This window comes from Callorhinus ursinus, unplaced genomic scaffold (assembly GCF_003265705.2).
Source record: "Callorhinus ursinus isolate GAN/ISIS: 27379988/994484 unplaced genomic scaffold, GSC_fseal_2.0 scaffold40, whole genome shotgun sequence".
In the NCBI taxonomy this organism is placed as follows: domain Eukaryota; kingdom Metazoa; phylum Chordata; class Mammalia; order Carnivora; family Otariidae; genus Callorhinus; species Callorhinus ursinus.
Genome location: NW_027397102.1, coordinates 417,996 through 434,707, shown reverse-complemented (window position 1 = coordinate 434,707; position 16,712 = coordinate 417,996). Strand labels below are relative to the sequence as shown.

Sequence of the window (16,712 nt, the reverse complement as noted above, 5' to 3'; positions counted from 1 at the left end):
AAGTACACATTAAGAAAGGCAGGAGAAAGATGCAGACGGAAAATGAATGACTATTTCTTGGGAATATTTTTGGTTTTTATCAAACAACTATACCATTTATTATAGCTGCACAAGGTGATATGATTCTGAAGACAGTTTAGTAGGCTAATTATTTGTTTTTTAAAAGTTTAAATGAAACCATCAGTGCAGTACAGGGTGGCTTCAATCTTTCCACTGGGAAATAAAAACATTCCAAAGACTAAAAGTTTTAAAGATGAGATTAGATAGTAGTCTTAAATCCATGATGTACCTAGTAATGTCTTGTTATGATAACGTTATTTCAACATGTTCAAAACTAAGGATTTCCTCCCAGCTATGTAGGTTACTCTCACTTTTGCTTTTCTCCAGAGCAGAAGAAACTCTCCCATATAGTTGTAGCTTAGAAATACTTTATTTTTTTAAAGATTCTATTCATTTATTTGAGATACAGAGCCAGAGAGAGGGCATGAGCAGAAGGGGGGGGGCAGAGGCAAAAGCATACTCCCCAATAAGCAGGGAGCCCAACATGGGGCTCAATCCCAGGACCCTGAGACCATCACCTGAGCCGAAGGCATATGCCTAACTAACTGAACCATCCAGGCGCCCTGCTTAGAAATACTTTAAATCACAGGTTTGGGTTTTGAGAAAAGAATTAAGTAGCCTAGTTACATTTATATTTACTCCAGTACTCCATTTATATTTCACTTATTTAAAATGATGGAAACTCAAAACCAGGCAAAGACCCCACCTAAAAGGAGAATTACAGACCAATATCCCTGATGAACATGGATGCAAAAATTCTCACCAAGATACTAGCTAATAGGATCCAATAGTACATTAAAAGGATTATTTACCACGACTAAGTGGGATTTATTCCTGGGCTGCCAGGGTGGTTCAACATCCGCAAATCAATCAATGTGATACACCACATTAATAAAAGAAAGGACAAGAACCATATGATCCTCTCAACAGATGCAGAAAAGGCATTTGACAAAATATTCATCCTTTTTTGATAAAAACTCTTAGCAGTGCAGGAGTAGAAGGAACATACCTCAAGATCATCAAAGCTATATAGAAGGACCCACAGCTAATATCCTCAATGGGGAAAAACTGAGAGCTTTTCCCCTAAGGCCAGGAACATGACAGGGATGTCCACTCTCACCACTGTTGTTCAACATAGTACTAGAAGTCCTAGCCTCAGCAATCAGACAACAACAACAAAAAAATAAAAGAATAAAAGGCATCCAATTCGGCAAAGAAGTCAAAATCTCACTCTTAGCAGACAACATGATCCTCTATGTAGAAAACCCAAAGACTCCACTCAAAAATTGCTAGAACTCATACAGGAATTCAGCAAAGTCGCAGAATATAAAATCAATGCACAGAAGTCAATTGCATTTCTATATACTAACAATGAGGTAGAAGAAAGAGAAATCAAGGAATTGATCCCATTTACAATTGCACCAAAAACCATAAGATACCTAGGAATAGGTATTCCTAACCAAAGAGGTAAAGGATCTGTACTCTGAAAATTATAGAACACTTATGAAAGAAACTGAGGGAGACACAAGAAATGGAAAAACTTTCCATGCTCATGGATTGGAAGAACAAATATTGTTAAAATGTCTATGCTAACCAGAGCAATCCGCACATTCAAAGCAACCCCCATCAAAACAGAAATGGACCCTCAACCCCATGGTCAACTAATCTTTGACAAAACAATGAGGCAGAAGAAAGAGAAATCAAGGAATTGATCCCATTTACAATTGCACCAAAAACCCTAAGACACCTAGGAATAGGTATTCCTAACCAAAGAAGTAGAGGATCTGTACTCTGAAAATTATAGAACACTTATGAAAGAAATTGAGGGAGACACAAGAAATGGAAAAACTTTCCATGCTCATGGATTGGAAGAACAAATATTGTTAAAATGTCTATGCTAACCAGAGCAATCTGCACATTCAAAGCAAGCCCTAACAAAACACCATCAGCTTTTTTCATGGAGCTGGAATCCTAAACTTTGTATGGAACCAGAGAAGACCACGAATAGCCAAAGGAATGTTGAAAAAGAAAACCAAAGATGGAGGTATCACAATTCCGGACCTCAAGCTGTATTACAAAGTGGTAATCATCAAGACAGTATGGTACTGGCACAAAAACAGACACATAGATCAATGGAACAGGATAGAGAACCCAGAAATGGACCCTCAACCCCATGGTCAACTAATCTTTGACAAAGCAAGAAAGAATATCCAATGGAGGGAAGTAGATGGAGCGCTGGGTCCAGCACGGGTCTGACAAGATTAAAGCTGCAGGAGAATGGGCAGTGAGGTACAGAGAGATGGAAGGACCTTGGACTTGACTGACGATGCTTGGCAAGAAGACAAGCTGCCGTATGAGGATGTTGCAATACCACTGAATGAGCTTCCTGAACCTGAACAGGGCAACGGAGGCACCACAGAATCTGTTAAAGAACAATAAATGAAGTGGACCAACTTGGCCTTACAGTATGTCCGTGAGAATATCCCCCCTATAGAAAACTAACACCCAGCTCCTTCTTCATGGACAGATTTTTGAAAAATATATAGATACAAAATGTTAAAAAAAAAAGAATATCCAATGGAAAAAAGACAGTCTCTTCAACAAATGGTGTTGGGAAAAATTGGACAGCCACATGTAGAAGAATGAAACTAGACTACTTTCTTACACCTTACATAAAAATAAACTCAAAATGGATGTAAGACCTAAATGTGAGAATGGAATCCATCAAAATCCTAGAGAAGAACACAGGCAGAAATCTCTCTGACCTTGGCCACAGCAACTTCTTGCTAGACATGCCTCCAAAGGAAGGGAAACAAAAGCAAAAATGAACTTTTAGGACCTCATCAAAATAAAAAGCTTTGCACAGCAAAGGAAACAGTCAACAAAACTAAAAGACAACCTACAGAATGGGAGAAGATATTTGCAAATGTCTTATCAGATAAAGGGCTAGTATCCAAAATCTATAAAGAACTTATCAAACTCAACCATCAAAAACCAAATAATCCAGTCAAGAAATGGGCAGAAGACATGAACATACAAATGGCCAACAGGCACATGAAAAGATGTTCAACATCACTCAGTATCAGGGCAATACAAATCAAAACGACAATGAGATACCACCTCACACTGGTCAGAATGGCTAAAATTAACAACTCAGGAAACAACAGATGTTGACAAGGATATGGAGAAAGGGGAACCCTCTTATGCTGTTAGTGGGAATGCAAGCTGGTACAGCCACTATGGAAAACAGTATGGAGGTTCCTCAAGAAATTAAAAATAGAGCTACCCTATAACCCAGCATGTGCACTACTAGATATCTTTCCAAAGGACACAAACAGCGATTCGAAGGGGCACCTGCACCCGATGTTTATAGCAGCAATGTCCACAACAGCCAAAATATGGAAAGATCTCCGATGTCTATCAACAGATGAGTGGATAAAGAAGATGTTGTATATATATACAATGGAATATTAGTCATCAAAAAGAATGAAATCTTGCCATTTGCAATGATGTGGATGGAACTAGAGGATATCATGCTAAGCGAAATAAGTCAGTCACAGAAAGACAAATACCGTATGATTTCACTCATATGTAGAACTTAAGAACCAAAACAAATGAACATAGATGAAAAGAAGGAAAAATTAAATAAGATGAAAATTGAGAGGGAGGCAAACCAGAAGAGATGCTGAACTCTAGGAAACAAACTGAGGGTTGCTGGAGGGAGGTGGGTGGGGGGAAGGGATGACTGGGTGATGGGCATGAAGGAGGGCACTTGATGAAATGAACACTGGGTGTTATATGCAACTGATGGATCACTAAATTCTACCCCTGAAACTAATAAAAAAATAAGAGTAAAAAAATAAAATAAAATTATGGGAACTCATATTAAGTGACAAAGTATTAAAAAAGGCTGGACAAATCACTTTATCTCTCTGTCCCCAAGCTTGTCTCCAGAATGAGCCTAACACTGAAGAGAATTTTTAAAAAATCATGTAACATACTTGGTACATATAAGTATTCAATAAATGTTAATTAGCTCTATGGTTATACAATAAAATGGTTACTCACTCTTTTGTTGAGACAAATAACAGGCCACAGGCTGCAACCCAGGGTGCAACAGCAGCAGAGACAACCACATAGCAGCCATTTCACATTGACTGGGAGAGCCTTTTTCAAACATGCATTCACACGGCCAATGCTGGTCTTAAATTCTTCTGGGGCCACCTATAACAAGGGCGCAATCTTTATTTAACAGTTTGTGGGCAGCTTTCCACTATTTATCTCTAAATTTAAAGAAAATGTTTGTCTTTTACAAATACTTTAAGGAATTACACGTCTAAATAGATATCCTCCTTTTATGTATTACATACTCTTGGATGACATTAGAAAGTAAAACAATATAATTTTATGTTTACAGAACTTATTCTGATGTTCAAAAATAATCTTCTGAAATCACCAGCATTAAAAGGACAACAAAATTGGTGGTAAAGAATACCCGTCAAGCAGTTTTTCTACCAAATATTCTCATTATTCAGGCAATATTATAGTCTCCAATCATTCTGACTAGTAAGACTAGAAGCATAATATAACAATAAAAACCTAAATACTATCAGAGGAAATGGAATTAAAATTAGACTTTGGCAATATTCCTTGATTACTTTTAAATAGGCAACTCTTGACACTTTTCTCCCTGGCAAGTTTGCGGTGTAACAATTTTAACACTTGCCATTGTTTGTAGGGAAAAGCTACACTAATAAGACAGTGAGGAGTAATTACATTTTAAAAAAAGGGTCTTAATATTCAGCATAAAATGGACTCAAAAAACTGCTGTAAATTTTGAAATTTGAAAGGTCCTTAAATATACAAATTTAATATTTTAATTACTACTTCCATTCCTGGAAGTGGCTGCTTGTGCCTCTCTGTAAACAACAACAAAGTCAGTTCAAAGGCAAGAGCATGACAGGCATAATTAGATTTATACCGAAAATTCCGCTTGAAGGTTATACAATTCAAAGGCATACTAAAAATCGTTTGCTTTCGGTGAAATCACATTTCTGGATCACTAAAATTATTCCTTTTCATTTAGAAAGCTGTCAGACTGCAAAATCTATGGGAAAAAAATCCAGCATCTGGCTGTGAAAACAAAAATTATGAAAATATTAGAAAAAATAAGCTGCTATAAAATAAAAACCCCATTAACATGTCTGGTATATAAAACATGGAGCTTTACAACTCTTCCATTAATATGTCTGGCATATAAAATATGGAGCTTTACAACTCTTCCAAGTAAAAATTGTACTAGAGTTTTTCAATTTATTACATATCTTAGAATCAACACTACAAAACATATACCTATTAGCAGATGTTATAAAGATACATGGCCAAAGAATTCAGCCCCATCATGAATAAAACATTACTTATACTAGCTTTATTAGAATTGTTCATGCCACCCAATAAAGTTAATTGCTTAACCCATAAATTTGATTTTCTTCCCAATATATTAACCAACAAATAGTAGTTGTAAAATTGCAAGCTCAAAACTGTTTTTACATGGGTATGTAAACTAATCTATTCTCCAACTAAATTGTTGGCAATATGACCTAAAGACAATTACTGAGTAAAAAGAATTCCAATTAAATGACTAACTTCTGGGGTAAATATGAAAATAATTTCAGAGAACCATGCCTTACAATTGAAAAACAGAAAATGCTAACAGGCTAAGCATATTAGACAATAAATGAAGATTTTGATTCTAGTTACTTATTAGCTACAAAAAATCATAGGCAAATTCATTTAGTTTTTCTGAGTTTGTTTCCCATGTATAAAATGAGAATAATAATCTTTGCCTTATATACTCACAGGAAATGGAAATCATATCTTAAAAAGAATCTCATTAATAACCAGAATGCTTTGAAAAAGAAAGCCAATGAATCCTATCTCTTGATGAGATTTGGAGAACGAAAAGCAAAGCTCTCTTTTGCCTGGTCTCACCTGAAGGCAAGGCATTTGATCAGGTAACCATTAATAATCCATGGCCTTCCTACACATTCTATTATAAACAAAAGGATAATTAGCCACATTTTGTTTTTTAATTTTTCATTTTAATTCCAGTATGTTAACATACAGTGATATATTAGTTTCAGGTGTACAACAGAGTATTTCAACAGTTCCATACTTCACCCTGTGCTCATAGAGACAAGTGTACTCCTTAATCCCCATCACTATTTTACCCATCCTCCCCTTAACCATCAGATTGTTCTCTAGAGTTAACAGTCTGTTTCTTGCTTTGTCTTATTTTTTTCCCTTTGCTTGTTTTGTATCTAAAATTCCACATACGAGTGAAATCATGTGGTGTCTTTCTCTGACCGACTTATTTCACTTAGCAATATATATACTCTCTGGCTCCATCCATGTTGTTGCAAATGGCAGTATTCCATACTTTTTATGGCTGAATAATATTCCATTGTGTGGATATACCTATATCTGTATCTATAACTACATATCACATCTTTATCCGTTCATCAATCCATGGACACTTACACTGCTTCCATACCTTGGCTATTGTAAATAATGCTGCTATAAACATCGAGGGGCATAAATCCCTTTGAAATAGTGTTTTTGTATTCTTTGGTAAATACCCAGCAGTGCAATTGCTGGATGATAAAGCAGTTCTATTTTTAACTTTTTTGAGGAACTGCCATACTGTTTTCCATAGTGGCTGCACCAGTTTGCATTCCCCACAGTACCTGAGTGTTCTTTTGTCTCCACATCGTTTTTATGCTAGTACCATACTGTTTTGGTAACTATGGCTTTGAAATATAACTTGAAGTCTGGAATTGTGATGCCTTCAGCTTTGCTTTTGTTTTTTTCAAGATTGCTTTGGTTATTTGCGGTCTTTTGTGGTTCCAGACAAATTTTAGGATTGTTGGTTCTAGTTATGTGAAAAATGCCTCTGTAGATTGCAACAAATCTGTAGACTGCTTTGGGTAATATAGACATTTTAACAATATTTGTTTTTCCAATCTGTGAGCATGGAATGTCTTTCCATTTCTTTGTGTTGTCTTGAATTTCTTTCATCAGTGATTTATAGTTTTCAGAGTACAGGTCTTTCACCTCTTTGGTTAGGTTTATTCTTAGGTGTCTTATTTTGGATGTAATTGTAAATAGGATTGTTTTCTTAATTTCTTGTCACTTCATCAGTGTACAGAAATGCAGAAGATTTCTGTACATTGATTTTGTATCCTGTGACTTTACTAGATTTATCAGTTCTAGCAATTTTTTGGTGGAGCCTTCAGGATTTTCTATATATAGTGTCATGTCATCTGCAAATAGTGAAACCTTGACTTCTTCCTTGCTGATTTGGATGCCTTTTATTTCTTTTTGTTGTCTGATTGCTGTGGCTAGGACTTACAGTACTATGTTGAATACAAGTGGTGAGAGGAGACATCCTTGTCTTGTTCTCAGTTTTTCCCCATTAAGGATGATGGTAGCTGTGGGTTTTTCACAGGTGGCCTTTATTATGTTGAAGTATGTTCCCTCTAAACTTATTTTGTTAAGGATTTTTAATCATGAATGTGCATTTGAAAAGAATGTGTATTCTGCTGTTCTAGAAGCTAATGTTCTGAATATATCTGTGAAATCCTTCTGTTCCAGTGTGTCATTCAAAGCCATTGTTTCCTTGTTGATGGTCTGTTTAGATGATCTGTCCACTTGATGTAAGTGTGGTGTTAAAGTTCCTTACTATTATTATATTATTATGGAGTAGTTCCTTTATGTTTGTTATTAACTGGTTTATGTATTTGGGTGCTCCTATGTTGGGTGCATACATATTTACAATTGTTATATCTTCATGTCGGATTATCCCCTTTACTATTATATATTGTCCTCCTTTGCTTCTTGTTACAGTCTGTTTTAAAGTCTATTTTGTCTGATATAAATGTTGCTATTCTGGCTTTCTTTTGACATCCATTTGCATGTTAAATGTTTCTTAATCCTCTCACTTTCAATCTGTAGGTGTCCTTAGGTCTAAAATGGGCCTCTTGCAGGCAGCAAATAGATGGCTCTTTTTTTTTATCCATTCTGTCACCCTGCGTCTTTTGATTGCAGCATTTAGCCCATTTACCTTCAAAGTAATTACTGATAGATACATATTTATTGCCATTTTATTACTTGTTTTGTGGTTGTTTCTGAAGCTCTTCTCTGATCCTTTCTTGACTTTTTTCATGTTTTGCTTATTTTCTTTAATGATATATTTGGATATCTATTGCATATCTATTAGTGGCTTTTGATACGTGGTTACCATTAGGTTTGCATATAACCTCTTCTGCATATAGCAGTCTATATTTTTTATGGTCATTTAAGTTTGAACACATTCTTTTCTCCCGTCCCCCACACCTTTTAGATATATGTTATTGTATTTTATATCTTTTTGTGAGTTCCTTGACTTTTTTGCAGAAAAATTCATTTTTACTGCTTTTGTGTTTCCTACCTCTATACTGTCACTTTGGGTTTCTCTACTCAAAGAGTCCCTTTTAGTATTTCTTGCAGAGCTGGTTTAATGGTCATGAACTCCTTTAGTTTTTGCTTGTCTGGAAAACTCTCTCTCTCCTTGTATTCTGAATGATAGCCTAGCTGGGTAGAGTATTCTCTGCAGATTCTTCCCATTCAGCACTTTGAATATATCATGCTACTCCTTTCTGGCTTGCAAAGTTTCTGTTGAAAAATCTCCTGCTAGCCTTATGGGTTTTCCCTTGTAATTTAATGACTTCTTTTGTCTTGCTGCTTTTAAAATTTTTTATCACTATATTTTGCAAATTTAATTACAATATGTCTGTGTGTTGGTCTGCTTTTGTTGATTCTGTTGGGGGTTCTCTGTGCCTCCTGGATCTAGATATCTCTTTCTTTCCCAAGACTGGGGGAATTTTCAGCTCTTATTTCTTCAAATAAATTTTCTGCCCCCCCTTCTCTCTCTTTTTTCTGGGATTCCTATAATATGAACGCTATTACATTTGATGGAGTCACTGAGATCCCTCAGTTTATTCTCATTTTGCATAATTCTTTTCTCCCCCTTGTTCAGCTTGATTACTTTCCATTACTTTGTCTTCTAGCTCACTAATTCATTTCTCTGCTTCTTCCAACCTCTGTTCATTCCATCAAGCATGTTTCTCATTTCTTTTTTATTATTATTATTTAAAGATTTTATTTGTTTGACAGACACAGAGAGAGAGAGAGAGATCACAAGTAGGCATAGCGACAGGCAGAGGAAGAGGGAGTAGGCTCCCTGCTGAGCAGAGAACCCGATGTGGGGCTCGATCCCAGGACTCTGAGATCATGACCTGAGCCAAAGGCAGATGCTTAACCAACTGAGCTACCCAGGAACCCTGCATGTTTCTCATTTCACTTATATTGTGCCCTTTATCTCTGCTATGTTATTCCTTTCTCTGTGTTAAGGGTCTCACTCATGTCTTCCACTTTTTTCTTAAGTCCAGTGAGTATTCTTATGACCACTGCTTATATTCTCTATCAGGCATGTTACTTACATCTGTTTGACTTAGGTCTCTGGTTATGGCCTTGTCCTTTTCTTTCATTTGGGATAAATTTCTCTGTCTCCTCATTTTGTCTGCCTCTCTGTGTCTCTTTCTGTATGTAAAGAAAGTCAGTTGTTTCTTCTGTTCTTGAAAATAATGATTTTTATGAAGAGGTCCTGGAGAGCCCTGGAGTGCAGTGTCCCCTGTTCACCAGAACCTGGCCCTTCAGTAGAGTATCCTATGTGTATTTTTATGCCCTGCTATTTCATCTGATTTAATTTTCCTTTTAGTGCAGTCATCTGCACTGACTCTCTGCGTGTTGTGACCATGCCTGCTCTCTGTGGGACCCAGCAGGCAAACTCTGGGGGGGAGGGTTCCCCACTGGGGGACTTGGGAGCAGAGGGGTAGTGTTAGCAAAATTTGTGCTGGGTCAGTAGTCCTATGTTGGATCCCCCGAAGCACTATGGCAACTGGGGGCTTCAGGATGGGTTGACCAAGGGCACAAGGCTGGGCATGGTGTGTGATGGTGGCTGAGGGTGTGTGGTTGGGCATGGCCCAGGAGGGCTGCTAGGGGTGTGCAATTGAGTGCAGTGTGCAAAGGCACCTGTGGGCATCTGGCTGGGCAGGTGCGTGATGGCACCTGGGGACAGTGGAAAGTGTCCAGAAAGGTACACAGGTGGGCGTGGCCTGTGATGGTCAATCAGCTACATTTTTAACGCAAATTCAATGCTCTTCAGTTCTTCAGTTCTTTAGAGGAAAAAAAGAGATGTCCTTTTAAAAAACCAGATGCCAGGGGCGCCTGAGTGGCTCAGTCATTAAGCGTCTGCCTTCGGCTCAGGTCACGATCCCAGGGTCCTGGGATCGAGCCCCGCATTGTACTCCCTGCTCCGTGGGAAGCCTGCTTCTCCCTCTCCCACTCTCTCTGCTTGTGTTCCCTCTTTCGCTGTGTCTCTCTCTGTCACATAAATAAATAAAATCTTTTCTTTTATCAAAAGATTCATATGCCAAGTTGCTATCTTCAGATTTACCTCTCAGACAGTGATACTCAACTTCTTTTCCCTAGTCAATCACTGAGCAATGAAACAGAAATTAAAATAAGGAAAATATATTTAGCTCTAATTTGTAATATAACATTACTACCAATTCTCTTTGAATTGTGTATCTAGAAACACTAACACATTTTTAAAAATCTGGTAAATGTAAATCATAAAATTATTAAATCTGTGCACTTACAAATTTAAGTGCTTATAATTAGAATTTAAATTTTTATTTAAAAAGTAAAATTTTTACTTAGAATATTTATTTGGAAGCCAGAAACTAATCAGTCCAAAATGTAAAACTTGCTTTTTGTTCAAAATATTGTGAATAAAATATATGCCAAGATACATAAAATTTGTTATAAATTTTTTCTTTTATTACATCCTTCTGGAAATAAATTAACCAAAACTTTAAAAAAAATGTAACAATTTTCCTTCTTTCCTGCCAATACTTTCCACCTTTAACACATAATCCTGTCCATTAGTACTCTGTTACCATGGGCAAACTAAGAACTACAATACTGGTGTTACTAAAAATGAGAATTCAAATTTTTTGAAGTCATAAGATAAATATATTGAAAGGAAAACTACTAGAATTTCAAACAATAAAATAAAATCTGTGTTTTGCCTTTAAAAGGGAGCCAGGATTGTCTTTGGAAAGAAAATCTGTATTTGAATGACAGTAAAAGTCATAAAACAGATGATAAAGACATAGGAAATGAGAATTGGTTAACTCCCGATTTAAACATTGTGAAAAAATGTTTAGTTAACTGTGTGGAGTCAGAGTTTTACTCATTTACTTCCATATAACTGAGTATCTTTAATAATGAAAGTTAGATGGAAGCCTTTTTCTTTCTAGCTGAAGGGCAGGTTGTAAAGAAAGTTTAATTCCTTTGACTTTCTTGTAAAGAAAAAAGAAAGCCACATCATAAAGGTGGGGAAAAGGTTCATAATATTTTATAACAGGATGCAAGAGACTCTGCAAACAGAAGAAAATATAAGCAAAACCCAGCAAGACTGTTTTTCCTCCTTCAATCATGGGGAACACAACCCTATCAATCACTTGTCATACTGGATCACAATAGTAATGGTCGATTTTATGGCTTAGGCTTCCCCCAACACTGCACATTGATCTCATAAACACCATTTAATTGTTTCAAGCTGAGGGCCAGAAGCTTTCATTTCTTTTCTAAAGTTCAGTGGTTCTTTCATTTTCTGGTCACCAGAATCTGTGTGTATGCACCTGCTTGATATATCCTATCATGAGAAGAAGACTTATCTTTAGTGAAATGGGGGAAACAATCTTTTCTGCACTTAATATAAAAGGTTAACTTTTTATTTGTATAAGAAGTATTAACACAGAGGCACAAAATTAGTACTGAACCACGAAGCTTGTCAAAATGGCTTTTTATGTCTTCAGAATTAACTCCGTGAAATTTTGCTTAGTTTAGGCATAAAAGCTATTTAGAATCCCATTCATGCCAGAAGACTGATTTTGTAAAAGGAATATTTTTCTATTTTAGAGACTGCATTTATTCATTTTAAAATATTTTACACAAAGGCTGCTAAGTTTGGAATTCAGACCTTCCTTTTGGTTTTTTTTTCTTCCCGGCTAATGTAATTCTTCTTGCCTATTCCCCCAGGTATCAGAGAAGCATTTTGATAATTCATAATAACCTATACAAATACAACAGTGCCTACTGGACAAAAATTGTCTCATTGAAGAGAAAAATGAGTAAAGCTCATGTTATCACCATGTGACTTTTAAAAATCAGACTTTCAGAATTCCTGTTAGTGTTGTTTTCATCACTAAAAACTAAACTAAGAAAAAAAATCACAGTATCATTTATGCCTCATTTCTTTAAATAATGCACACTAGAATAAATATCCAATCATTGATATGTGCTATAGAAATGGTCACCCAAAAAAAAGGATATCTTTAAGAACAGCTCATATTCAGATCATATGTTTTGTAAATGCATACCAAAAGCAGCTTAACATTCTTACTCTAGTTTAAAAGAAAAACTGTACTATCTTTTTCAATGGTGAAGTTTTTAGTTTTAGAAGGCTTGGAAAGAAATGAAGAAGTATGAAGAAATATTCTAAATATTCCTTGAGCATATAAAACTGGCCAATTTCAAAGACGGATACATTTGTGCCTGGAAACTGTTCTCTGACATTTTTTTTTGATTATTAATTTTCTAGAATTCCTTGGACTTGTAATTCAAACTTTTAAAAAACAAACCAGTAAGAAAACTGAATATAAGTGCCCAGACAACACATGCAGCAGCACCAGGGAAACACAAAGAACAAGTTTTCCATTGGAGATGTTTTAATTCACATTCTCTTTAATTTAATATTGAATTTGTCATCCTTCCACAAACACGTTATTATTCAAGGGATTTTTCCACAGCTATTTTTTTTCTTTTGGAGAAAATATTTATGGTTAATTCATATAAAACAAATCTAAGTTTGAACTGCTGCTTCAATTGGCAAATTATTCTAAATGATCAGGATAGGAAGGTAGAACATTCTAGAGAGTGAGGCCAAAACATCAAACCAAAGGGCTCTTTGTATCCTAAAAAGGTAAATGGGCACATATTTTCTGTTAACTTAGCCAGGGACTATTTCCACTTGCTTATTATATGGAATGATTTGACATTATACATCAGGAGAGGCAGAAAAGGTCAACAGTTAAAAGGACAGATTATTGATGGGACCAGTGAATAAACTGTTTCTCAGTAAAGAATGTAAAAGTAGCAAAAGCAGTTAAAAATTGAAAGCTAGTCAGAAAAAAACTGGAGAAATAAACAATCAGGATGAAACTAGGATACACTGGTGGGAAAAAAAAAAAAAAAACTTACACTGGGAAGCTAATAAGTACCTGACAGTACACTCAAAATTTTATACATGCTCTTTCATTTAATCCTTACAACAAGAAGTGAGGTATTATTCACATAAGAACTGAGGCTCAAAGAAGTGGCTTGCTCAAGGCCACAAAGCCAAGTGATAGACCCTGTATTCCAACCCAGATCTGATTTCAAAGTTTAACTACTCTATACCGTCTCTAACTAGCTTCCATTTTTCAGGGGGTAAAGGAAGCAAATAAAGTATAAAATACCTTTCAGGGTTAAATCAAATAGAATTTCTTATAATTTTAGTGATAACCCTTGTGAAAAGAAATAACTCTGCTGTCTTTCTCTCCCCCCTTCTGAATAAAGCTGGGGAAAAGATTGTGATTAGGCCAAAAGTGAAAAGCAAGCAGCTAGAAAATGTATCATGACAAAAAGGAGCCAATATTAGATGCATTTTATCCCATTCTCAGAGTTTAGAACAAGAGGACAAATTAAATTAAGGTTTGAATAGGTAACATAGTGACATGGTTCAAAAATCAAAGTAATACTAAATACCAAAATACCAAAAATGATCTCATCTTTACCCTTGCCTCCATCCATCTCTCTCCTCTTCTCCCATCAAGGTAACCACTTTTATTTAGTTCCATGTGTAACCTTCTAGAATTTCTTTATACAATTATTAATGTGCTTACTTTCCCCCCCTAATAAAGGGGGGGAAAATATGTGCCTACACATATTGTAGGCACGGATTTGTACCTCGCTTTTCTCACTAACATTATGAGAAAATTTAACAGTAAATTGCATAAAAGCCCTTTAGGGAATGGAATGATTTTAAAATATGACCAAATCTATACTGACAAGTAGCATTGTTCTAGCACTAAAATTGAACAGGATAATTTCTTTTAATCCCAAATCATCATTTTACCTATATAACATTCAGCTATTAACCATTTGGAAATTTTTGAGTATTTTTTAATATAATGGCTTTTCTCTTTCTTCTGTATTTCCTCAAGTGACAAACGTGTAAGTAACTTTTTGCCTTAGTCAAAGCCTTTTTCTTTGGGCCTAGAAGTTAGCATTCCTATTGTAAGAGGATTTTCCAAACATAGTTTCAAATCCTAAGAAGTCTTTGAATACTGAACCTCAAGCATGAAGATACTACTGAATGTAGAGGAACCAGGGAATAGAAAGGTACTAATTTATTGCAGCAAGTCCAATTTTAGAAACTCAAACTATCTAAAAGGTAGAAAAACGTCTGACCAAACATTTGATTCTTTTGATGTATAACAAATCATACTGCAGGACACTTTAAAAATAATAGAGTGACACAAAGTTAAACAATGATAACTTTGTTAACTCTAAAGACATTGGGATTACGGACCTAAATGAAAACAATTATAGCTACTGGTGCTGAGAATAAAGGGCAAAACTGGAAAAACTGAACAGATAGGCAAATAATGGCTGGCATTAATGTACAATGAGCAAGATAACTGGTCATAGGCTAGTAGTCATGGTGACAGCTTTCAGTCACTAATGACACAGCTTCCAAGTACCCTGGCCTCTTGTTACCATCATTACTGGGGAGCCAAAGCATTTGTCATAATACTGAATAAGCTATAAAACAATGCCTTTAGAATTGAAAAGTTCAAAGCAAACTCTCACTTACCTTCCCTGTTAGAACTGAGGGAAATTCAGTATCAAACTTGTTGCTCAAGCCAAACCTTAAAAACAAAGAACAAAATATTTTCTACCCAGCATATTTAACTCTTTACCCCCTCCCTTTTTAAGTAAGTAACAAAGCCATGCATTTTTCTTTTGATGTTGTGATTTAAGAATGTGTCCTAAAAATAATTTTATGATATTTACAGAAAACAAATCTTTGACTATTAATCTGAATTAATAGTAAAAGAAACTTATGATGCAAATGTTAAAGTAGTATTCTAATTACATCCATGCATGATATGGGATTAAATAATAACAAATTAGGGGTGCCTGGGTGGCTCAGTTGGTTAAGCAACTGCCTTCGGCTCAGGTCATGATCCTGGAGTCCCGGGATCGAGTCCCGCATCAGGCTCCCTGCTCAGCAGGGAGTCTGCTTCTCCCTCTGACCTTCTTCCCTCTCATGCTCTCTCTCTACCATTCTCTCTCTCTCTCAATAAATAAATAAAAATCTTTAAAAAAAATAACAAATTAGAGTTGGAAATAAGATTTTTGACTGAAATGTTTCTGTTAAAACCCATTTTAGTTGATAACTATTAGAACTGGCTAATTGGTAGTAAGTAGGAGTGGATAATATTATTCTTTCTACTTTTATGTATATATGAAAATTTTTCTAATAAAAACTAATATAACCTTTGGAGCTGTAGTTCAAAAACTTATGATCAGTTAGTATTCAGATACTCAAAGTTTGATCTTTATGAATGGCTTTCATGTATATGCTCAATTTGTTTTCAGAAAACAGGTCTCAGCCTTGAAAGCTCTGACTCAAGTAAGCACATTGAAATCTGTTTTCAGAAGTCAAGATGAATTTTATGAGCCTTCATTCACCTACTTGTTGGTTTCAGTAGGGATAACAAAGGTCACTTCCTGCATCTTAGATGATATATCATAGTGACTAAAATTTTATAGTATAGTGTAGTATAGTATAGTAGATGATGGGTTGTAAGCAAAAATGAAAAAAAAAAACCAGGAATGTTTATTGAGAACTCCTGGTGAGGTAGGCAATAATAGTAACAGCTACCAGTAAATATTCACTCACCATGAGTTAGACACTGTGCTAGATAAATATGTTACTTCTAAAGTTTACAACCCTACAGGAGTGGTACTGTCATCCCCCTCTTAAAGATAAGGAAGCTGACCCTCAGAAAAAAATTTTTTTGAAAGGCAATTAAATGACTTGCCCCAAGTCATATATCTAGTAAGGAGGGGAGGACCAAAATTCCAAATGCTGATCCCTAAGTTCTTTCTGTCCTGTATTGAGCTTTTTGAAAACAGAAACTATGCCTTATTTATTTTGTTATCTTTTTGTTTAGTAGCATAATGTAATCTAGTAGGTATTTAATAAAAGTTTGTTGAATAATAAGCTACAATACTATCTGATTTGACTGACTTATGGCCCTTTGGTCTTACGGTCACATTAAAGATATGTTAAGAATCTAATGTCCTATTAAAACTATGTGGGAATACCATATTCTCCTTGTATCATTTATGCTAATAGCTCCTTTTCTGGGACC

The 16,712-nt window shown here is 35.6% G+C and overlaps 1 protein-coding gene and 1 pseudogene across 1 annotated transcript in view; one reads left to right on the top strand and one right to left on the bottom strand.

Moving 5' to 3' along the window:
* The window catches only part of CHIC1 (cysteine rich hydrophobic domain 1), a 66,184-nt gene that overhangs the window by 32,710 nt on the left and 16,762 nt on the right, over positions 1-16,712 (bottom strand). Inside the window, exons 2-3 of the mRNA XM_025885792.2 lie at positions 15,146-15,200; positions 4,129-4,284 (exon numbers count right to left, since the gene is read on the bottom strand). Of these exons, the coding sequence (XP_025741577.1) occupies positions 4,129-4,284; positions 15,146-15,200 (211 nt within the window). The remainder of the gene's footprint in view (positions 1-4,128; positions 4,285-15,145; positions 15,201-16,712) is intronic.
* On the top strand, positions 2,299-2,562 carry LOC112834406 (anaphase-promoting complex subunit 13 pseudogene; annotated as a pseudogene).